At 43.7% G+C, this 24826-nt stretch overlaps 2 protein-coding genes across 4 annotated transcripts in view; one reads left to right on the top strand and one right to left on the bottom strand.

The window, feature by feature from the left end:
• Positions 1-15459, bottom strand: part of OGT (O-linked N-acetylglucosamine (GlcNAc) transferase) — a 257459-nt gene extending 242000 nt beyond the window's left edge. Inside the window, exons 1-3 of one of the 2 annotated variants that reach the window (XM_030208828.1) lie at positions 15189-15459; positions 3712-3892; positions 2917-3160 (exon numbers count right to left, since the gene is read on the bottom strand). In XM_030208828.1, the coding sequence (XP_030064688.1) occupies positions 2917-3160; positions 3712-3892; positions 15189-15225 (462 nt within the window). In that variant the 5' untranslated portion in view covers positions 15226-15459. The remainder of the gene's footprint in view (positions 1-2916; positions 3161-3711; positions 3893-15188) is intronic. The other variant, XM_030208829.1, reaches the window with a different exon arrangement.
• A 609-nt stretch (positions 15460-16068) lies between these two features.
• The window catches only part of GCNA (germ cell nuclear acidic peptidase), a 194587-nt gene continuing 185829 nt past the window's right edge, over positions 16069-24826 (top strand). Inside the window, exon 1 of one of the 2 annotated variants that reach the window (XM_030208832.1) lies at positions 16069-16244. In XM_030208832.1, coding sequence (XP_030064692.1) covers positions 16173-16244 — 72 coding nt within the window. In that variant the 5' untranslated portion in view covers positions 16069-16172. Of the gene's footprint in view, positions 16245-19014; positions 19050-24826 lie in introns of those variants that run through there. The other variant, XM_030208833.1, reaches the window with a different exon arrangement.

Below are 24826 nucleotides of genomic sequence, written 5' to 3'. Positions count from 1 at the left end.
ACAGTAGTAAATCACCTGGACCAGATGGCATACATCCAAGAGTACTGAAAGAACTCAAGCATGAAATTGCTGATCTGCTGTTAGTAATATGTAACCCGTCGTTAAAACTCATCCGTAGTATCTGAAGATTGGAAGGTGGCCAACGTGACGCAGATTTTTAAAAAGGATTCTAGTGGTGATCCGGGAAATTACAGACTGGTAAGCACGACATTGGTGCCGGACAAAAAAAATATAGCGGAATTAGAAAAGTTTCAAAGAGCGACTAAAATGATAAAAAGGAGTTGAACTCCTTTCGTATGAAGAAAGGCTAAAGAGGTTAGGGCTCTTTAGCTTGGAAAGAGAAAGATGAGGGGAGATATGATTGAAGTCTACAAACTCCGGAGTGGTTTAGAATGAGTAGACGTAAATAGATTTTTTTACTCGTTCCAAAAATACAAAGACTAGGGGACACTCGAGGAAGTTACATGGAAATACTTTTAAAACAAATAGGAGGAAATATTTTTCACTCAACGAACAGTAAGCTCTGGAACTCTTTGCCGGAGGTGGTAACAGCGGTTAGCGTATCTGGGTTTAAAAAAGTTTTGGACAAGTCCATAGTCTGCTATTGAGACAGACACAGGAAGCAACTGCTTGCCCTGGGATTTGTAGTATGAAGTGTTGCCACGATTTGAATTTCTGCCAGGTACTTGTTACCTGCCTTGGCCACTGTTTGGAAAACAGGATACTGGGCTAGATGGACCATTGGTCTGACCCAGTATGGCTACTGTTATGTTCAGCTTGGAGATGGACGACTGAGGGGAGATATAACAGAGGTCTATAAAACAAACCTCAATCATATGCTAGGGAGAGGTAAATCGCTGGTTTACGGTTTCCAAAAATACTAGGAGGTACGCAATTAAGCTACTAAACAGTAAATTTAAAACAAACTGGAGAAACTATTCTGATATGAAGCAATATGAAGGCAGAAAACTATAGACCTCAAGAAGTCAGACTCTGCCATGTCCAACACTGAAATGCAAGATACTGTATTAAAAATGAACATGTTCCTATATACTGACGGCTGGGTGCCTTGGTTGAGAACTGAGGGCTCCTGCATTCTCACTAAATTTACTGATTTCGTTACGTATTTGTTCTGAGTTATTACGGAAGCTTGTTTTACACTCACCTCTTTTCACTAGTAAAGTATAGGGGAACTATTAGTTTAGACATTTGCCAAAGCTGACAAATTCCACAAACTGAAAGCTTTTTTTGTTTGTTTTTTTCCAGAAAATTGTTTTATGATGATAGTAAATAATTTATATGCCACTTTTAGGTAGGAGTTGCTTCTATTCTTCTGGATATCTTGAAGCTGTAGAGTTTTTGTGTGTTCTTATGACATTTATTCAGAGCCCCAATGAACTGAAGTAATTTTGGAAAACGTGGGATAGAAAGTGTTGAAAGTAAATTTTTCTACCTTTGTTGTCTAAGCATTTTATTTTTCCCCATTTGCTTTGGTCCCAGTGTCTCTTTTGCTTTTCTCCCCAATTCTCATCCCAGTGACTCCTGTCTATTTTGACATTTCTTCTCTCTCCAGCTCCACCATTTCCCGCTGCATACCTAATCCATCTTGTCCAGTATCTTGGCTTTATGTCTATCCTCCCTTCATGCCCAGCAGCTTCTCTTTTCTGCCCTCTCATCCTGCCTCCCAGAGTCCACCCCTTTCAAACCCCCCCTTACCGGGGTCCACCCCTTTCACCCCCCCCCCCTTCCCGGGGTCCACCATCTCTCTAAATCCCCCCCCCCCCCCCAATGCTGAGTCAGTCACTGGCAGCACCAATCAAGCCACGCCTCTTCCAGCCAGCCTCAACCCCATTCCGTCTGTCGCACCCACCCACTGGAAGCTGCATCAGAGCAGCAGGTCAAAGAAGAAAGAAGACTCAAGGTTGGCGGGAAGCAGCATGTCTTGATCGCTGCCAATGCCAGCAACTCACTATTTGGAAGACTGCAAGGGGGGGGGGGGAGAGACGTCACAGTTGCTGGATCGTAGGGGCAGGGATCAAGGAGCCTGATGCTGCAAAAAAAAAAAAAAAAAAGTGTTTTTTCTATTCCCCATAGCTGGCCTGGCCAATGAAAACCCAGCCATTTGGCAACTCTGTTTGTGTCCAAGGCAGCAAAATAAGACAGATTGTAAACCAGATTAACAAAACCCCTAGAATATCAGCTTTAACTCTAACCTTCTTACTCCTTTCTGACTGTAACCACTAACTGACTGGGCTAGTAACTGCTTTCCACCTTTACATCACTATTCTCACCCCTCCACGGCCTGGCTGATGGTTGCTATTATTACACTTGGTGGCAGTGAGAAACAACCACAAGCACCATGACTGTTGGCAATGAGCAAACCTCAGGTAAGGGAAGAGGAAGGGTTTGTTAGGGTTAAAGATGATGGTCTTTGTACTGCCTTCTGGCCTCATTTATTTCTTGCATAGAATTTAATTCTGTAGTAACAAAAATTTTCTCCCCCCCCCTCCAAAAAATAAGTACCAAACAGCCATCAGCTGATGGCCTACTCTCCATATCTCTTGTCACCGTAGACCACTCAAATCTGTTCTCCCCTTCATTTGGCTTTACCACATCTGACAAGTGCAGGTTTCATTTATTTTTTTTGGGTTGCTACTACTTCAACTGGTAGACAATTACCAATATCTGCTACTTTCTCAGTAACAAAATACTCTCGATTACTGCTGAGTTGCCCTTGCTTCTGATAACATGATGCCTTCTCCGTAAGTTACTATCAAACTGCACCCTTTGGCTCATTGTCCAACTGCTCTGCCTACAATCCACTGCAAGGTGTATGATATTAGAACTTGGCCCATAGACCATATTTAACATTATTGCGCTGTACAAAGATTGACATTAAAAAAAAAAAAAACTTACAGGATTGTACTGAAGGGCAGAAACATAGGCTTGCACGGCTCCCTCCATATCACCTGCAGCTACCAATGCTGCAGCCAGATTAATATACCCATCGATGAAGTCTGGTTTGAGGCGCAAAGCATGCCGATAATGCTCAATGGCTTCCTGTAACTGTCCTCGCTCCTTGTACACATTCCCCAGATTTGAGTAGGCTTCTGCAAGAAGTGGGTTCTGTTTAATAGCCAATGTGCTGAAGTGAGCAGACCTGAAGGAAGAGTAGAGTAAAAGGTATGTCATTAGCAGAACAGGACCAAAAAAAAAAAAAAAAGGCAAGCTATTATGGTTAACTACAAGTCAGGACACAGGACCAAAACATCTTGAAGGTCACTCGCTCCAATGCCATGTGATCACATCAGTGTATGGAAATAAAGACTTAACATGTTCAGATAATCTTTCTCCTACCATCCTGTTAGCCCTTGGACAGTAAGAGGTTCTCTTATTATCAATAAGTTCAGTTTTAAAGACATTGTGGGGAAGGGAGGGAATTCTGTAAAAGAAACACAGTGGCCTGCCTTGATGCCGTTTAAGTTGCTTCTACAAGATTTTAAAGGTCATCTACTGAAGGTAGCTCCAACAGGTTTAAACAAGGAAAACATATGCTTTTAACCAAAATGTTTTCTATTATAATAATTACCATGGATCATCAAGCAGCAAACAAGGACATACTTTGTTATGCAAATACAAATATTGAATTATAGTACAAAGGATGCTTCCCTCCACCCCACTTGAAGTCATGCAGAGTCCCACAGGTCCTACCTGTCTAGCCTGCGACACTGGAAATGAATGGAAGAGAGTAGCAAGAGAACACCAGTGTTATCAGGCTCTTGCCTCCAGAGCTGCATACAGTGTCTCTCAGCTGCCTCAAAGTCTCCTGCCTGATATTCCCGGTGAGCCAACTCCGCTAACCCTTGGAAGGAAAGCATACGTTTCGTTGGTTCTGGAGAATCACCAAAACATTCAGGGGAAAACAAGAAATTAGAAAATGGAAACAAAAAAAATATATAATGAAAACAAAAAAAATATGATGAACAAAATGAAAAAAAAAAAAAAATGAAAAACCTTGAAACAATGTAAAAGCACCAGTGTCATTTTTATCCATAGTATCCCAAAAAATTGAGACTCATTAGGTCACGTCAAGCTGAATAATTTGTTAATTTCTCTTCAATGTCTACAGCTGGCTCACAAAGTAGATGGAAAAAGGATTTTTCTTTCTTTACCTGCTTATTTCTAGAATTATTTCCTTGATGAAATGAAATTGATTAGTAACTATTTAAAATTTTATAAACTGGTAAAACATTTTACATGTTTTTAATAAATCGAGTTTTTAGTCCTTTTTTTGTTCTTTAATCATATTGTCAACATTTTTGTTGTAATGTTTTATTATGCCGAATTTGCTCTTAATTTTGCATTGTATTATGTTTACTCTAAGTCACCTTGAGCTACATATATTTGGCATTCCTAATTTGCTCAACTATGGTCTTTTTTTTAAACAAAGCATGGACTAGAAGACTTGGAAGTTTACAGCAGCAACACAAAATTTGCCTTTTCTTGATGCTACTGCCTTGTTAGTTACTATGTCTAGGCTTCAAGACTGGCAAAATTGTCCATGGAAAAGTACTACAACTTATTCAGCAAAAGACAGCAGCTGGACCAGCTCTCTAAGTAAAAGGGGAACTGACTGCTGCTTTAAAACACTGAAAAGAGTGGTATAAGAATGCAACAAACTGCTGAATAGAGATAAGTAAAGAAGTGCTTTACTTATTCATCTAGATAAATAGTATAGTTTGTCATGCTAGTTCACTGAACTCTTAATAATGGGTCAGGAAGTATTCCAATATGAAAGTATCACCTGAAATCCAACTCTTTACATTTGAGACTAGCTTTCCAAGACGAGAAAACTTAACATTATCAACCTGAAAGTGGGAAGGTTAGCCCTCATGAGTTAGAAAACCTTTCTGCAACCGGATCTGAAATTCTGATTATTAAAGCTGAACAAAAATTAACCTGAATTTTGTTGTTGTTGTTGTTTATGTACACTGAGATCTTGTGTTTTCCTATAAAGGCTTCCTTTCTCTGGTAATCCTTTAAATGCTGGGTAGAGAGCAGCCATAAGCTAGCCTGTATGTAGTGTTTCAAGGGACAGAATACCAATTCGAAGCACTGGTGCTAACTACGTGGGCACAGTGGGTATTCAGTGCCCCCAATATTCAAAACTTGCTCAGTGTCCAGGGAGGGGTATTCAGCACTACCAATCATATCAAAAAATTGGCTCATGTAACTCTGAGGCTATCACAGCATGTTTCCCAGGATACTATTGGACCATTAGATCTTTGTGAAGCTAGAGTAGGGAGAAAAAGCTCATAGCACGAGAGTAAATTAATTCCTTGCTTTGATCATTACAGAGAAGATAAAAAGGAGTTACTCATGCCAGAAATGGTACTGAAACGTAACAATACAGAAGAGCTTAAACAACTCTCGGTGAACCTGGAAGACATAACCGGCTATCATCTAAACTGATGGTAAACACCCCAGAATACTGAAAGAACTAAAAAACCTAATCTTCTATTAGTACTCTCTTATTGCGGTGAGCAAGGAAGTAGGTCTCAGGAAACTCAGCTGGTTCACAAATGATTAGGTCCTATTCAGCACAGATCACATAGAACGGGGAAATGCAGGCACGTCCTTAGGAAGGGAGCCGGCCCATATCTGCATCCGTCTGTTCGTCCTGGCCAGGCGGACGGTAGTACACTCCTATCACTATCCTTTTCCCCTTTGCACATGGAATTTCAATCCACAGTGATTCCAAGGAGTGTTTTGTTTCCTGCAGAAGTTTCAATCTATTTGATTCAAGGCTCTCGTTAATATACAATGCTACCCCTCCACCAATCCGATTCACCCTATCACTACGATATAATTTGTACCCCGGTATGACAGTGTCCCACTGGTTATCCTCCTTCCACCAGGTCTCAGAGATGCCTATTATATCTAATTTTTCATTTAGTGCAATATATTCCAACTCCCCCATCTTATTTCTTAGGCTCCTGGCATTCGCATATAGACATTTCAAACTATGTTTGTTGTTCCTAAGTACATCATGCTTAGTACTTGACAGTATTAATTGGCAATCTTTTGTCTGATTTTTATTGTTATTTAAAGATACCCGATCTACTACAATCTCTTTTGCAACCTCACTATCAGGATACTCTATCTTCCCTGTTATGGTGATATCTTTGAAAGATACCTTATCCCGAACCATGCTCTTTTGAGCGACTGTCGGCCTTCCCCCCATTTCTAGTTTAAAAGCTGCTCTATCTCCTTCTTAAACGCCGATGCCAGAGTCCTAAGTTTGGGGTGAGTCCCTTTTACCGCCAATGGATACAGGCATTTTATACGTCTCCGAAAGCTTGTGTTTATATTAATGGGGAGAATTCTGCTTTGTTCCCTCTTTCTTGTGGTATGCGTCAGTGGTGCCCCTCTTTCTCCGCTTTTGTTTGCTCTGGTTATGGAGCCATTTACAGCGACTGTTCAAGCGAATACGGATATAGTTGGGGTGGTGCAGGGTGACAAGTGGGGAATGTATAATTATGGTACAGCCAGAGACCCCCCCACTGGAATGGGGGCGGGCCCAGTCATAGAGCTCAGGCCATTACAGACCTTGGCTGAGTCAGAAATCTGATGGCTGACATAACTAGGAGCTTACTGGAAAAGTATGGCCTAGTTTATAGCCCGGATTGAGGCCTAAATAAGCTAAATTAGGAAAAGTTAGGTCAATAGATATGGAAACAAAATGGAGGATTTCAGCACAAGATGGAAGCCGTATCTGTTACAAAGTGGAATTTTCTCTAATGTAAGTTAGGAAAACAAGTTGAGAAATGAGTGAGTCATGCCAGGTGCAAAGAAAATAGGGAACTAGCTGTCCAAGAGGGGAGGGAGACTTTCCTGTGAGCAGGATTGTGGTCAGCCATGGAGTGAGAAAGGAAAGGTGTAGCTGGATGCAGGGTCTTGCTTAAGATTTATGGTCAAGCGAGCTAAAGACAAAACCATGTTAGCAAGATAAAAGCTACTCATTAGCATGAGCCAATCAGTGGTAACCATGACATTAGCATAGATCCAATCAGGTATATCTACTGTCATATTATCCATATCCTGAGGGCACCTATAAAAATCAGGGTATTTCCTGGTTTAAGTTAGAGAGAAGGGTTGCCACTCTCTCTCTCTCCAAGGGAAACCAATGTGTCCAGCAGAATTGACAAATTACCTAATTGCTTTCCCTTGTAAAACCTTTAATTGGTAAGAGAAATTATAAAAGATTAGGAACTAATTAACACCTGTTTGCAGCTGGATTATTATATTCCTATAATTGATTGTACATGCCTGTTGTCAATCACTGATTTGACTTGTACATTGGCAAATAAACTCCTCATTCCAAATGATGATTTGTGGGCTTCACTTAATGATGAAAGGCTGTAAGTATAAATGCTTTTGCTGTATCAGGCTATCTTTCGCTGCATGGTATAACTTGTAATCTAAATCCAGTTTGTCATAAGGCTGGTATCTTTTCCTTAGACCTAACATCTCTCTCAGTGGCAATTCCTTTTAGAACTTCACAACTCCTTGATTACCCCAGTACTAGTGCTATTTAGAGATGGAGTCAGATTTAAGGTCACTCCAGCCTTCTTGGGGGTTCCTGAACCCTAAATTTAAACATTTCCTAATTAAGTTACTAATGGAATATGAATATAGAAACTAATCTCCCCTAAGAGTTCTAGTTATATGCTAATATTTAGTTTTATTATTATTTTAATGCTGTTAGTAGGTAGCCCTCTATGGATCTAAGTAGACAGTTTCTAAGCGCTAATTACTGGCAGATAAAGATGCCCTAATTAAATAAGTAGCCTGCTAACTGGCATCTTGCACAACTACTACTATTACAAATCACTTTTATAGTGCTACCAGTCGTATGCAGCGCTTTACAATTGAACATGAAGAATGATGGGAGATGGGAAGTACGATCCATCCTGCACTTGCAATCCCGCAGCCTGGAGAGTCAACTTGTGGAGTAGTGAGTGAGCAATCTCTATATGAACATGATTCTTTTGAGCTTGAGGTGAAATCCCTCATTTTTAACGTCGACTCCCTCTGAACTGACTTTAGATTTGGTAAATAGGGCTCGAGTGGACACTGGAAAAATGATGGTACAACAAAAGGTAAAATTATGTATCATACCTGATAATTTTCTTTCCATTAATCATAGCTGATCAATCCATAGACTGGTGGGTTGTGTCCATCTACCAGCAGGTGGAGATAGAGAGCAATCCTTTTGCCTCCCTATATGTGGTCATGTGCTGCCGGAAACTCCTCAGTATGTCGATATCAAAGCTCCATCCGCAGGACTCAGCACTTAGAGAATTACACCCACAAAGGGACATTCTGCCCAGTTCACCACCGCCGAAACAGGGGAGGGGAATTAACCCAGCTCATCCCCACACAAGTGGGGGAGGGGAATCCGTCCAGCTCATCCCCGCGGAGCGGGGGAGGGACACCACCCCGCCAATGCGGGGGGATCTGGCTTATCCTGCAACCGCAACCGCGGGAGGAGCTGACTGACCCTAACACCGCCGAAGCGGGAGGGGTACAAAGCTGCCCTACAGCCGCACGAAGCGGGAGGGAGCGCCGGCAGAATTTATGTCTCAATCCAGCCCCGTAAAACGGAGGGGAGAGGAATGCAGCAGCTCACTGTAACACAAACTCGTCTCAACTCTTGAAGAATCCAATTGAAAAAACTTGAACACGAAGTCCTCCTGAACAGGAACTGAAGACTAAACTTGAATCTGAAATGCAACCAGAATATAAACAGTACAGATATCTGGGAGGGGCTATGGATTGATCAGCTATGATTAATGGAAAGAAAATTATCAGGTATGATACATAATTTTACCTTCCATATCATCATGCTGATCAATCCATAGACTGGTGGGATGTACCGAAGCAGTACTCACCCAGAGCGGGATCTTGAAATCCCTGACCGCAACACTGAAGCTCCAAACCGGGCCTCCGCCCGAGCATCCACAGCCCTGTGAAGCCAGGGAAGCACCCTTCAGGCGGCCCCTGAAACAAGCCAGAGCCGCTACCTGGACTTTAAGGGAACTGAGCGACAGGCCTTTCTCCAGACCTTCTTGCAGGAACGCCAGCACTGAAGAAATTGGAGCAGTGAAGGGAGAAAGTGAGCCTGCTTCACACCACGCTGCAAAGGTACGCCAAACCCTGGCGTAAGCAGTAGAAGTAGAGCGCTTCCTCGCTCTCAGCATAGTGGCGATGACCTTGTCTGAGAAGCCCTTCTTCCTCAGACGCTGCCGCTCAATAGCCAGGCCGTAAGACCAAAGGGGGAGGGATCCTCCATCACCACGGGACCCTGATGCAACAGGCCCTGCTCCACTGGCAGCCGCAGAGGGTCGTCCACTGATAGCCTTATCAAGTCCGCATCCAAGGGACGTCTGGGCCAGTCCGGACCAACCAGGATTATTCGGCCCGGATGCTTTGCCACCCGGTCTAGTACCCTGCCCAACATGGGCCAGGGCGGGAACACATAGAGAAGCTCCTGTGTCGGCCACTGTTGGAGAAGAGCATCTACTTCCAGAGATCGAGGGTCCCGTTCTCTGCTGAAAAAGCGCGGCACTTGGCAATTGGCCGATGACGCCATCAGATCTAGGCTCGGCTGGCCCCAGCGCTTCGTGATGTCCAAGAACGCCTGAGCCGATAACTGCCACTCTCCGGGATCCAAGGTATGGCGACTGAGAAAGTCCACCTTGACATTCATGACTCCGGCAATGTAGGCCGCTGATAGCTGTTCCAGGTTCGCTTCCGCCCACTGGCATAGATTCATGGCTTCCTTGGCAAGAGGGGCGCTCTTGGTACCTCCCTGGCGGTTGACATAGGCCACAGCCGTGGCACTGTCCGACAGGACCCATACTGGCTTCAACGCCAGTACCGGGAGGAACTCCAAAAGCGCCAACCGAATGGCTCTGAGTTCCAGGAGGTTGATAGACCACTTTGCCTCTGCAGGAGACCAGAGCCCCTGCGCTGTCCTTCCCAAGCAGTGGGCTCCCAAGCCCGTCAAAGAGGCGTCCGTCGTGACGACAATCCACTCCGGGGTCACAAGAGGCATCCCTGCAGACTTGTCTGTCTTCAGCCACCAGCTCAGCGCCTTGCGCACTGCTGGATCCAAGGGAAGGTGCACAGCATAATCCTCCGACACCGGAGTCCAGCGCTGCAGCAGAGAGTGTTGTAGTGGCCTCATATGAGCCCTGGCCCAGGGCACTACTTCCATCGTGGCCGTCATAGAGCCCAACAGCTGCACATAGTCCCAAGCCCGAAGCGGAGAGGCTACTAGGAACTGGTCCACCTGAGCCTGAAGTTTGACAATCCGATTGTCCGGCAGGAACACTCTGCCCACTTGGGGGTCGAATCGAACTCCCAGATACTCCAGGGACTGAGTCGGGCGCAGCTGGCTTTTCTCCCAGTTGATGATCCACCCCAGGGAGCTCAAAAGAGCAATCACCCGGTCCACAGCTTTGCCGCACTCTGCATAAGAGGGGGCTCGGATCAACCAGTCGTCCAGATAAGGATGGACTTGTACTCCTTCCTTTCGCAGAAAGGCCGCGATGACCACCATTACTTTGGAGAAGGTCCGCAGAGCAGTAGCCAACCCGAACGGGAGGGCTCTGAACTGGAAGTGTCGGCCCAGGACTGCAAAACGCAGAAAGCGTTGATGAGGAGGCCAGATGGGAATATGCAAGTACGCTTCCTTGATGTCCAAGGATGCCAGGAACTCCCCTGCCTTTACTGCCGCTATAACAGAGCGGAGAGTCTCCATGCGAAAGTGCCGAACTTTCAAGGCCCGATTGACCCCTTTGAGGTCGAGGATAGGCCGTACAGAACCTCCTTTCTTTGGTACCACAAAGAAATGGAGTAACGTCCCTTGCCAAGCTGATTTTCTGGCACCGGAACGACCGCACCCAGGCGGATCAGATTGTCCAAGGTCTGCTGCACTGCCACAGCTTTGACCGGAGACTTGCAGGGAGAGAGTACAAACCCGTCTCTTAAGGGTCGGCAGAACTCTAGCTTGTAGCCGTCTCTGATGACTTCCAGCACCCAAGCGTCTGAAGTTACCCTGGTCCACTCGCCCAGAAACGAGGACAGGCGTCCTCCAATCTGCACTGGGCCATGGACCAGGACCCCGTCATTGGGTACGAGACCCTGGGGGAGGACCGGAGGGCGCACCTCAGGGACGGCGGTCTCTGCGAAAGGAATGCTGCTTGGGGGAGAAGTTCCTCTTGAAGGAAGAGGGGGCAGAGGAGCCCGACTTGCCCGGGCGGTACCGACGGGCTTCCTGAAACCGTCCTCTGGAGATACCGGGGCGAGCACTGGCCCGAGCCCTGACCTCTGCTAACCTCTTGCCCTTAGATGTGCCGAGATCGGTCACAATTTTGTCCAGCTCAACCCCCAAGAGCAGCTTGCCTTTAAAAGGCAACTTAGCCAGGCGGGACTTAGAGGCGTGGTCAGCAGACCAATGTTTCAGCCAAAGCCAGCGCCGCGCACAGACTGTCTGAGCCATACCTTTAGCCGAGGCTTTCAAGACATCATACAGTAAGTCTGCCAAATAAGCCAAGCCCGATTCCAGGGCCGGCCAATCAGCCCTCAAGGAAGGATCCGAGGGGGAAGCCCGCTGCACAATCGTCAGGCACGCCCTGGCCACATAGGAGCCGCAAACTGAGGCCTGCAAACTTAAGGCAGCCGCCTCGAAGGACGACCTTAAGGCCGCCTCCAATCTTCTGTCTTGGGCGTCCTTTAGGGCCGTGCCACCTTCCACCGGCAACGCCGTTTTCTTAGTCACCGCAGTGATTAAAGAATCCACGGTAGGCCAAACAAAGGCCTCCCGTTCACTTTCAGGCAAAGGATAGAGGCAGGACATAGCCCTAGCCACTTTGAGGCTCGCTTCCGGGATATCCCATTGAGCCGAAATTAAGGTGTGCATGGCATCATGCACGTGGAAGGTTCTAGGCGGGCGCTTCGTCCCCAGCATAATGGCGGAGCCAACAGGGGCTGAGGGAGAGATGTCCTCCGGAGAGGAAATCTTCAAAATGCTCATGGCCTGCACTAACAGGTTGGGCAAATCCTCTGAGCGAAAGATCCGCGCTGCAGAGGGGTCATCTGCTCCATCCGAGCGGGAATCCGTCTCCTCCAAGGAATCCCCAAAGGACCGCTGGGAGAACTCAGATACGCTGCCCTCATCTACATCAGAGGAAACAGAGTCCTCTAAGGCCTGGGAATCCACCAGAGGGCGTTTACTTCCGGGGGCCTCAACCCCTTTATCGGACAAGGGAGAAGGGGCAGCGTTTTGCATAAGGAAGGCCTGATGCAGCAGCAAAATAAACTCGGGGGAGAAACCCCCCAGACTGTGCACTTCAGCAGCCTGGGCCACAGCCCTAGACGCACCCTCAACCGGCGCTCGCAAGAGCGGGGGAGAAACATGCTGCGCATCCAAGATGGCGTTTGGCGCGACACTCCGCGAAGGAGTCGCGCGGGAAGAACGGCGCTTAACTTTAGCCGCTTTTTTGCCGTCGCCCAAATCAAGGGCGGCCATGGCATTAACGTCTCCCAGCTCAAGGGCGGCCCAAGAAGAAGCCGTCCGAGCAGAGTGGCCAGCCAAGATGGCGGAGGCGTGCAGCGGGGGATGGGCGTTTATGCCGGGAAAAACCGCCGCACCGGAGGAAGACCCGGGACACTGACCGGCCTCCGAACTGACACCCAACAAGGGCGAATCAGACTTTAAGACCCCCGCATCCCCGCTAGAAGTGCACACGCGGTCCGGGGAGCGATTCTTCGCGCCCTCGCCCTCCGACGCCATAGGCCACGTGGAGATCGATCGGGGAACCCCCTGCCCGCTATAAAAAGGTAAAAATTACCTGCTTCTCGCTCCGAGCTGTAACGACCTGGTGCCCCAGTGAGTAGCTGTAATAAACGTTTAAATAAACGTCGAAATAAACGCCTTTAAGGACGTCCAAAAAAAATTTTTTTTTTTTTTAACGGAGCCAGCGGGAGGGGGGAGAAAAGGAGTGACCTGGCGCCACCAGGTTTGCACTTGCTCAAGAAGAGCCCTCAACCCCAGGTACTCAACAAAACCTAAAAATTAGGCTTGGAGACCTAGCCAGAGCTGCTGCTGTGTGTGACCACCACCTGCTGAGATAGAGAACATACTGAGGAGTTTCCGGCAGCACATGACCACATATAGGGAGGCAAAAGGATTGCTCTCTATCTCCACCTGCTGGTAGATGGACACAACCCACCAGTCTATGGATTGATCAGCATGATGATATGGAATAATAATTTACAACAGCGTGTGGTATAACTGGAGAGACAAGGTGATAAAGATAGGGTAGATAATCAAAGCCTGGAAAAGAGGATTGTTGATAATGAAAAGGATATTAAACATTTGAAAGCAGCCCAGGCTACTTTTATTATGGATATAACTAATTTATGTAGAAGAAACTAAGTATTGGAGAATCATGCCAGAAGTGATAATTTACAATTTTTGAACTTTCCATGTTCTACCTTGCTTACACTTACAGAAATGTAAAAAATATATAAAGAAAGTTTTACATGTGCCAGAGGACAAGATTCCACCATTTGCTCAGGTTAATTATCTGCCCGTCTTAAAATCCTCTGAGAAGACAGTTGATGCCCCTTTGGATGTCTCTGCAATACTGGAGACATCGGATAGTGAATATTTTGTAAGTTCTACTATTGCCATACTTAGTATTGTTTGAATATTTTTACTGCTGAAATTGTCCATTGCTTATATTTGACTTATTCTTCCTGTAGATTGCCTTGAGTGAATTCCTTCAAAAAGGTGGTAAATAAATCCTAATATAAAAATAATTGCTACAGTAGCTTTATCTCCTGAAAAGGCTTAGATTAAGCACAGAGATTAACTTTTTCATGGACAAAACATTAGAATTTTTCCTGATATCTCTCAGGAAACTCAAGAGACGTAGAAGGCAGTTTTTGTTGAAACCTGGAGTGACTCAGTTGGGAGCCAATTTTTTCCTAAAGTATCCCTGTAACTGTATATATGCATTTTTTTTTAGCCTGCTCAGATCACTACTTTTTTTTTTTTACTGAACAGGTTGCTGCTTTGCTTTCTGCTGAAAGAGAACATAAATGTAGCTCGGAAAATTTTTCCGTCTTTGACAGTCTATTTTTCCTATAGGTATTATTGTAGATTTTACTACCTCTGTTTTGGAGTCTTGGATTCTTTAAGTTCTGGACTTGAGTAATTACATGCCTGTTTTATATTTCTTGTTTTGTATATTGCTTGTTTATATTACTTTCTGTACAAGTGTTTATGGCTTGGTTTATGATATATAATCTTAAAAATAAATATATGAAAACTGGGGGCCTCCAGCTGAGTGCAGAGAAGAATGGATAGAGAATTATGAAACTGGACTCTATAAAGATCCAAAAACATTAAAAAAAAAAAAAAACCTTTAAATTATTGTAAACTGCTCAAAATTGGTACCAAAATATCATGATGTATGAGGACACACACAGGAGAGGTCAAATTGAAGGACGTCTGAATGTTAACCCCTACTCAAACAGAAGCACCCCTTCAGCCAAGAAAATCTCCAAAGTTATTTCATTACTATAATATCCCCAAAATCCGGATTGTAACTCATGTAGCAAATTGTACTTACCTAAGTTTGGCAAGCTGAACAAACACCAGACAGGACTTAAGAAAAGTCTGTTTTGATTGTATAACATTACATACCATACAATATATTGCTTTATCATTCATCTTTCCCCGTTTCTCACACTCACCCACCTCCCTCTACCTTTCCCAGCGAGACTACTTGTAGAATGTTTTTATATATTCTGTCATATTTTGCTCATTTCTGACCCAAAGAAGATATTACCATCGAAAGCTTGTGAAAACACGTATTTAGTCCAGTAAGAGAAAAACATTTTTTTTTGTTTTATTTCTAATTATTACAAGAAGAACAAACGGATGCACAGAATCGATTCCCAGGCACCCAAGGCAGAAACAGCTTCAGGTGCAACAGGAAAGGCCGAGGCAGCCGACTAGGCCCTCCCGTCTCTACTGCCTTTCCAGCATATCTTTTCCCTACACACATATTATGTTTCTCTTCCCCAAGAACTGAATACTTATAACTTACCAGTACTATCTGCCACGTTACCAACGGATGACGCCATTTCAGACCCTGTTTACAGAGCTTTGGCTTCTCCTTCCTAATGTTCAGCTCCTGTGGATAAAATGATAAGAAGAATAGACGGCTAATAAGGGATCAAGCAAATGCGGCAGGACCGGAGCGCCTCGCTGTCCTCTTCCGTTACAACCTAAAGCCCACTCCGAAAAAGGCTCCTATACTCGAACACCCTGGAGCCCCCACAAAACGCTCGATCTGGGCTACTGCAATTACAAAATGGCGACCGCGCACGCAACAGGCCTCAGCAGCAGCCGGCCGGAACTACCTCCAAAGAAATTAATCCCAGGAGCGCTTTAAAACAACTCTGTAAGGCTGGGTTAAGAAAGAACAGCTAAAAGTAGGATTTCTTTCTCTTTCAAGTGACACTGATAGTGCTCAAAGTCTTATCTTCCGCATAATGTTGTGAAAAACATCGCATGTTCAGTGCTCACTGATTCCTTCGCAACGTTTATGTGTAATAGGTATAGAGAAATCAACATAACTAGTTAACAAATGAAGGAGGAGCAAGGGGGAAAAACGGATGAAAATCTGGTCTTGGTTTTTTTTTACCCAGGCCCAATGAAAGAGGCAAAAACAACATTTTTTTTTTAATTTGGAGGATTCGCTTCTTCGCGATATCAAACTCTGCTAAAACAACCAAATTTTAATTGCTACTTATAAGACAAAGGATTAAAAAAGTAGTTACCGAGATGTATCTAATAAAAAATCTGCGGGATAAATCACAATAGTTGTTCTTAGGGTGGAGGAAAGAGCAGGGCGGAAGTGTCGCGCGCCGCCCGCCAATATTTAAACGCGGCGCAGTAGCAGCTCCTCAGTCGTCGTAGACCAAGTCTGTCCCGTACTTATAATGCTTGTGATTACGGGTCGCATGTCATGGAGTAGTCGCAGTGTACTTGATCACGGCCTGGTTTAGCTGGTTGCGATCGTTTCATTATGGATACAGAAACTAAAAGTTTGTTTGATCGTATTTCCTATCGTCTGGGTTGGGACCAGAGCGGGGATCAGGTAAGACCCGGCACAGAGCTGATGCAGTGGCAGGTGGTATAACTACTGCTACTACTACTACTATAAATCATTTCTACAGCGCTTCACAACTGAACATGAAGAAAAGACAGTCCCTGCTCACAAGAGCTTACAATATAAATCAGGACAGACAGGACCAACAAGGGATAAGGGTAGGACAGACAGAAGGACACATAGGGAAAGGGACTCTTGAAGAAAGGAAGACAAGGAGGCATATTTTTAAAGCACTTTGGGAGGCTAAATTCCACAGGTTTCTATGGAACTTTGGGAGGCTAAGTGCTTTGAAAATGAGCCCCAAGGTTACCAGCAAGTGACAAGTTAGGCCTCAAAAGCAGCAGCAAACAGAATATGAATATAGACCATAGATTAGGGGGAAAGGCCTTTCCAATATTTTTGGAGTCTAGCACAAAATGTAAAAGGGGACCCCAGAGGCTCTGCCCTGCCACCCCAAGCAACTGTGTGGTTCCCTATAGCATGGAGGCCCAGGGTAACTACTCTGTTTCCACCCCCACTAATGTCACCTGCTTTTATAAACTCAAATAGTAAAAAAAAAAAAAAAAGGTTGTAAGGAGATGCATCTTGTTTTCATCTAGGGTTGGAAAGACCCACGAAGACCCTCTGTGGTGGGTTGGCAACAAGCCATTCACCGGAGAGGTTCCTCACAAGGCTGCCATCTATGAAGTGCCTCTGGAGGGTTAATCAAGGATTTGTGAATTTTTGGGAGTATATACATGGTTGGGATGCGTGGGTGTTCTACTGTAAGAAAAATACCCATGCATCCCAACCATGTATATACTCCCAAAAATTCACAAATCCTTGATTAACCCTCCAGGGAGACCTATTGTGTCAGGCATAGGTTCTCTTTTGGAACCACTTTCCAAATTTACTGATGTATTTTTAAGACCTCTCGTTCCATCCATCCCCTCATATATTAGAGACTCAGCACACATCATTAACATATTAGAACATCTACAAATTAAAAATAAAGATATAATTCTTGTTACATTTGATGTGGAGTCTCTCTACACTAATATCCCCCAGGATGAAGCTCTAGATGTGATTAGGAAAGCATTATCAAATAGATGTGTGTTTAGAAGGATACCCACTGAGTTTATCATGGAACTTATCACTATAGCATTGAAAGAAAACTATTTCTTTTTTGAAGGTACTTTTTACAAACAAATAAAAGGTACCGCCATGGGTGCAATGGTAGCACCATCATTAGCTAATCTGTTTATGGCATGTTTTGAAGAGAAATTCTTGCAGAATAATAATTTCACAGAGAATATTATGCTTTGGCGAAGATACATTGATGATATTTTTGTGGTCTTGGCTGGTAGTGAATCACAGTTGATGGATTTTTTCAAATGGCTTAATACAAGAGATAGCAATTTGAAATTTCAGATTAATTTCAGTAGAAAGGAAATTTCATTTTTAGATATTAAAATTCAGTTGGAATCCGGTAGATTTATTACTTCACTATATAGAAAACCTACTGATAAGAACAAATTCCTACATTTTGATAGCTGTCATAGTCATGCCTTAAAGTGTAATCTTCCTTACAGCTAATTTTTAAGAGTAAAAAAATTATGTTCAGAGGATCGTGATTGTAAAGGGCAAATAGGAGAAATGGCTTATAGATTCACGCAAAGAGGCTATCCTGTAAAATATATTGAAAAGGGTATAGGAAGAGCAAAACAGGTCCATAGAAAAGACCTTTTGCAGAATAAGGAAAAGAAACATAATGACCAAAAGGTTATTTGCACTTTATATTATGATTATCTATCTTCTGATATCATTAAAATGTTAAGATCTCATTGGCCATTGATCCAGAACATTCCATCTTTTGCAAATAAAGAATTGATGATTGCATACAAAAGAAATAAGAATTTGAAGGATTTTTTGTCACCATCAGCATTACCAGTCCCACTTCATAAGGTTAGAGTAAGGGGTCATTACCCATGCTTAAATTGTTCCGTTTGTCCAGTCAATTTGAAAACAAAATGTTTTGAACACCCTGTTACAGGAGAAATATATCGGTTAAAACATTACTCAAATTGTAAGACTTCACAAGTAATATATGCAGCAATTTGCCCATGCGGGCTTATTTACATTGGTAAAACTATAAGAGCATTTAATAAGCGCATCTTGGAACATAAAAGCTCAATAAAGAGAGAGGTATTAGATAAACCTTTAGTGGCACACATGTGAATTTAAACATGATTTTAACCAGTTAAGATTTTTAGTTCTCTTAAGAATATATTCAAATTGGAGAGGTGGAGATGTGAACAAATTGCTATTGCAAGCTGAACAACGTTTGATTTATAGATTTAAGACTGTTAAACCTTTTGGGTTGAATCAAGAAACTGATCTCTCAGTGTTTTTATAGTACTACCAGCAGATTACCATTATGTACTGCTCAATCCAATGTTTGACTAAATCAGCCACCTGGTGGTCAGTATATGTTACTACATGTCTCCAATGCTTGTTCCATATCCTTTGCCTGGAAATGTCACATGACAGATTTTTTTAAAATAATTATCTCTGTTTCTTAAAGTTTTTTTTTGTTTTTTCCATTTTTACTTTTACTTATCTGTTTTTGAGATGTCCATGGTATTTTATATACACTTTTATTTGGATTAGTGGGTTCTTGTTCTAGCATTTTCTTTGACCTTTGAACTCTCAAAGGGGATATTTAAAGGACTAATCAGAGTGTTTGTTATAATGCTGCCAGTCAACATAGCATTGTGAAGTTTGCTGAGTAAGCTTGGGAAGCACTTATGTAAGGTAAGATATAAGATACTCCATATGGAATTTAGATGGTGGTGTGTATTGTTTAAACAGCTTGGCTTGCTTTAAATATGTTTTGTCAGTGCAAATTCTAAGTCAGTTATTTTTTCTAAGCCAGTTGCTTGTTGCTCCATGTCTGTTTGATTGAAGTTTGTGTAATCTGATCAGCTTAGTGCTGTTAGCTTCAATACTTAGAGGGGGTTTAGGATGTTGCCACAGTTATGATTGAAACAGATGATTGTATATCTACCTATTCAAGTATCAGTAAAGAGCACTGCATTACATGCCAGTTGTGCTGAGTGGGATTGCTAAATTCTTTCTAATGATAAAATCATTAGGGTTTATGTATGGATAGCCACCCATTTAAATAGCAACATAAAGCACTGGATTGCCTGTGAGTTTGGCTGAGCGCCTCTGAATCAGTATTGCTACATCCATTACAAAGTTTTTTTCTAATGACACAAGTATCAGGGTAAGTACGTTTGGTGCGTTGCAACAGCACAATTTCAATGGATGTTTGTAAGTTCAAACAACAGCAATGAGTGCTGGATTGCCTGTGAGTTGTAATCAGTTTTTTTCATGGCCACTGTGGAGTTATTTTGAATGATATCAGGATACATGTGATTGTCATAGAACAGTATGATGTTTTTAGGTACTTTGTATCAATTTCTATTGATTTGAGTTGTTATCTATTAGAACATGGAAACCCACTGATTCTCACTTTTTAACAAAGTGAATATTAATTTCAATATTTTTAGATCATTGTGCATAAAAGACGGCAATTGAGGCCAAGCATTGTGAGATTTTATTTTGTATTTTTTAGGTGGTTGTATGACTACTTTTAGGGGTTCACTTTGCTTTTTACCCCTATTAGGTAGGTGATATTTAGTATGTATGGTCATTCAGTTATTTTAGTGTTGTATATCTCCACCTATCTGTCCGATGCAGTTCTATTGATATACATTTAGTGTTGATATTATTATATTTTGTGTTGATATAATGTCTTGTATTAAAATTATTTTATTGCATGCATATTTAATCTGAATGTTTTTAACTGATATTGATTTGATATTATATTTTATTGTATTATGTTTTTAGATTTGATCTGTTTTTATTTTATATGATGTGATAGTGTTTTTAGATATGTTTTATTATCAAATATACAATGGTGAAGTTTGTTTTACTCATTATGTATTTTTATTTTGTAGTTTTTTTTACCCCTGACGCAGCCTGAGGGCGAAACGTGGCCACATCGGGTAACTTGTAATAAACCACTTCTTCTGTTACCCTCCTGTTCTATTTTTTTGTCTTTTTTGATCTGCTTTTTTTCTTTTGATTTGCCATTTCTGTGGCAGATCTTTGCCTTTTTCTAGATATTCTATAGAAAGGAGTGAGAAGGAAAGGTATAGGGATAATTACCTTTATTATAGCTTACCACAACAGTACAGCAAGATCAGGAATACAAGCAGATGGGTGGACAGTACTTTGTGTAGCGAGTCAAAAGGTCTTCTGACACGCCCTAATTCCTCTTGCCTTATATGTTCTCCTATCTCCATTCTAAGTAAAGGGGCCCATAAGCTACAGTGTTAAACTTGTTTATCCCAAACTAGCTGACCACAATCTTGCTTAATTGGAAAGTTGACACCCCCTTTTTCTCAATCATTTCCTTACACCTGGCATGACGCACTTGTTTCTCAACTTGTTTTTCTAACTTAGATAAGAGAAAATTCCATTTTGTAACTGATATTAAAGTTTCCATTTTGTGTTCATATTTTAAATCTTCCATTTTTTTTTTCATATTCCTTGACCTAACTTTTCCAGCTAAGGCCATTCTGGTCTTAGTCTAGGCAACTAAGCCATGCTTTTCCAGCAAGCTTCTAGTTATGTCAAGCATACCAGTTTTTCTTGAGAAATCCATCTTTTTTACAGATTAACTGGCTGTGCTGCAGCTCTGTCTGTACATTTTAGACTTAGCAGCTCTGTCTCTGAATCTCCCCCACAAATTCAAACTTAGTGGGTGTGACCTGATTCTCTGTTAGAGGGGCAGCCTTCTATACCAGTTTTTCTTGAGAATCCACCTTTTTTACAGATTAACTGGCTGTGCTGCAGCTCTGTCTGTACATTTTAGACTTAGCAGCTCTGTCTCTGAATCTCCCCCACAAATTCAAACTTAGTGGGTGTGACCTGATTCTCTGTTAGAGGGGCAGCCTTCTATACCAGTTTTTCTTGAGAAATCCATCTTTTTTACAGATTAACTGGCTGTGCTGCAGCTCTGTCTGTACATTTTAGACTTAGCAGCTCTGTCTCTGAATCTCCCCCACAAATTCAACTTAGTGGGTGTGACCTGATTCTCTGTTAGAGGGGCAGCCTTCTATACCAGTTTTTCTTGAGAAATCCATCTTTTTTACAGATTAACTGGCTGTGCTGCAGCTCTGTCTGTACATTTTAGACTTAGATCCCTGCCACCCACCCCTCTACCCACCCACCCCTAGGGTGATAGTTCTTATATACCCTCCCAAGCAACCTAATCTGCCTGCAGATAACTGCTCTGTCTCTGTGTTCAGGCTCTTCACCTCCTTTCCTCCCACATTTTTCAAACATAGTGGGTGTGACTTGTTCTTACTGGGCAGTGCCTACCTGCCTGCTGCCTACCATTCCAGTTTTAAGCCTCTAATCCAGCTCTGCCGTTCTATCTATCGCTTAACACCTCAGTCACTACATATATACCCATAACACCTCTGACTTGGCCTATGTCCCTAGTAGCCTGAGCTCTATGGCTCTGCACTCCACCATTCCAGTGGGGGGTCTCTGGCTATATTATATCTTATCATCTGAATTTTGGAGGAAAAGTTAATAAATAAACTGCTCCAAGAGGCCTGATGACAACGTAGAAGACTGGAAACAAAGACTAACCAAAGTCTAAGCACCCAGGCCGACTTAAGACCCTAACGCTTGAACAGCTTAGGTTACGAACCTCTAATTCCCGTATTGCGTATCAGAATATTTTTTACTGTATTGCACTAAACTATCCTGACACCTGAACTGTATTTTTAATTGTAATTGTAACACTACATCTCATAATATTTTTTACTGTACTGCACTACCAAACTATCCTGATACTTGAATTGTATTATTACTTGTAATCATAACACTGAATCATCCTGAACTGTCATATTAACTTATACCTTAACTTATAGCGATCTCTTCTAACCAACGAACACTCTAAAAACACCATACCACACTGCTGACCGTAAAACTTCGTCAACTACTACTACTACTACTTAACATTTCTAAAGCGCTACTAGGGTTACGCAGCGCTGTACAATTTAACATGGAAAGACAGTCCCCGCTTGAAGAGCTTACAATCTAAAAGACAAATGTACAGTTAATCTGATAGGTCAGACAGATTGGGACAACCTACTGTATATGTTCAAAAGGTTAGGTTCCGAATGCAGCATTGAAGAGGTGAGCTTTAAGCAAGGATTTGAAGATGGGTAGGGAGGGGGCTTGGCGTAGGGATTCAGGAAGATTGTTCCAGGCATAGGGTGAGGCAAGGCAAAATGAGCGGAGCCTGGAGTTGGCAATGGTGGAGAAGGGTACTGAGAGGAGGGATTTGTCATGTGAGCGGAGGTTACGGGCAGGAACGTAGGGGGAGATGAGAGTAGAGAGGTAGTGAGGAGCAGCAGAGTGAGTGCATTTGTAAGTAAGGAGGATATCAATAGAAATCAAACAAAATAAAACATGGAAAAGAAAATAAGATGATACCTTTTTTTATTGGACATAACTTAATACATTTCTTGATTAGCTTTCAAAGGTTGCCCTTCTTCCTCAGATCGGAAATAAGCAAATGTGCTAGCTGACAGTGTATATAAGTGAAAACATTCAAGCATTACTATGACAGGGTGGGAGGAGGGGGGTGGGTAGGAAGTATGCATGGGGTCATCAAAGCATATCATTGATATTCTAACAGGGTGGGTGTGGATAGGTGAGGGGAGGGTGATCAACAGAGACGTACAGCTTTATGGTTTATAATGGGCTAGGAACCCCAGATCCTTGTTAAGTCCTTTCTGTTGGGTGTTAAAATATTCAATCATTCTGACTTCAAAGGTCTTACGTTCTTGTATGGTTTTAAAGTTACCTTTGAGGATTCTACCCACCCCCCTCCTCCCACCCTGTCAGACTGTCATAGTAATGCTTGAATGTTTTCACTTATATACACTGTCAGCTAGCACATTTGCTTATTTCCGATCTGAGGAAGAAGGGCAACCTTCGAAAGCTAATCAAGAAATGTATTAAGTTATGTCCAATAAAAAAGGAATCATATTATTTTCTTTTCCATGTTTTATTTTGTTTGTTTTCTATTGATAACCTTAAGAGTGGACTAACACGGCTACCACACTCCTCTACTTAAGGAGGAGAAGCTGGTCGGCCGTCGCGCTCCCCGGCAGGAATTGCCTGGGACCGTGTTGGCCGAGAGTTCCGGGTGACCCAGGTAGAGTCGGAGGGAGTTCGCCTGTGGTCCCGGGCCCAGCAGCCCGACGCCCACGCTGTCCTTCCCGCCGCGTGGCGCGGTCTGCCTGCACCACGGGTCCTCCGGACTGGAGCAGTTGGGGTGGCGTACAGCGAGGCGGTCTTCCCCAGGCGGCCTGGTTGCTCTGCTGCATTGAGGACAGCCCTGCTCGGTCACTCTGAGACCAGCCCAGCTGCTCCAGCTTTCCCGAGCCAGCTTCTCTCTGCCTGCTTGCTTGCTCGCCCCAGACCAGCCCTGCTTGTTCTGGTTCATCTGCTCCAGCCTGCTTGTTCCCAGCTGAGCCCAGCTGCTCCAGCTCTCCCGAGCCAGCTTCTCTCTGCCTGCTTGCTTGCTTGCTCCAGACCGGCGGCTCCAGCTTCCCCCCCAGTTATTCCGGTTCATCTGCTCCAGCCTGCTTGTTCCAGTCCAGATGCCCCAGCTTGTTCCAGTCTGCCTGATCCCAGCTTGTTCCGGTCTGCCTGATCCCAGCTTCCCCCTTGCTCATTCCAGTCCGTCTGCGCCAGCCTGCTTGTTCTGGTCCAAATGCTCTAGTGTGTTCCAATCTGCCTGATCCGCCTGCTCCAAGCTCGTTCCAGTCTGCATGATCCAGCTTCCCCTTGCTTGCTCCAGCCTGCTTGTTCCGGTCCAAATGCTCTAGTGTGTTCCAATCTGCCTGATCCGCCTGCTCCAAGCTCGTTCCAGTCTGCATGATCCAGCTTCCCCTTGCTTGCTCCAGCCTGCTTGTTCCGGTCCAAATGCTCTAGTGTGTTCCAATCTGCCTGATCCGCCTGCTCCAAGCTCGTTGCGGTCCAAATGCTCTAGTGTGTTCCAATCTGCCTGATCCGCCTGCTCCAAGCTCGTTCCGGTCCAAATGCTCTAGTGTGTTCCAATCTGCCTGATCCGCCTGCTCCAAGCTCGTTCCGGTCCAAATGCTCTAGTGTGTTCCAATCTGCCTGATCCGCCTGCTCCAAGCTCGTTCCAGTCTGCATGATCCACCTTCCCCTTGCTTGCTCCAGCCTGCTTGTTCCGGTCCAAATGCTCTAGTGTGTTCCAGTCCGCCTGATCCGCCTGCTCCAAGCTCGTTCCGGTCCAAATGCTCTAGTGTGTTCCAATCTGCCTGATCCGCCTGCTCCAAGCTCGTTCCAGTCTGCATGATCCACCTTCCCCTTGCTTGCTCCAGCCTGCTTGTTCCGGTCCAAATCCTCTAGTGTGTTCCAGTCCGCCTGATCCGCCTGCTCCAAGCTCGTCCCAGTCCGCCCGATCC

Source organism: Microcaecilia unicolor, chromosome 7 (genome assembly GCF_901765095.1).
Source record: "Microcaecilia unicolor chromosome 7, aMicUni1.1, whole genome shotgun sequence".
Taxonomy (NCBI): Eukaryota; Metazoa; Chordata; class Amphibia; order Gymnophiona; family Siphonopidae; genus Microcaecilia; species Microcaecilia unicolor.
Note: the sequence above shows the minus strand (reverse complement) of the source record. Positions and strands in the feature narration are given on the sequence as shown.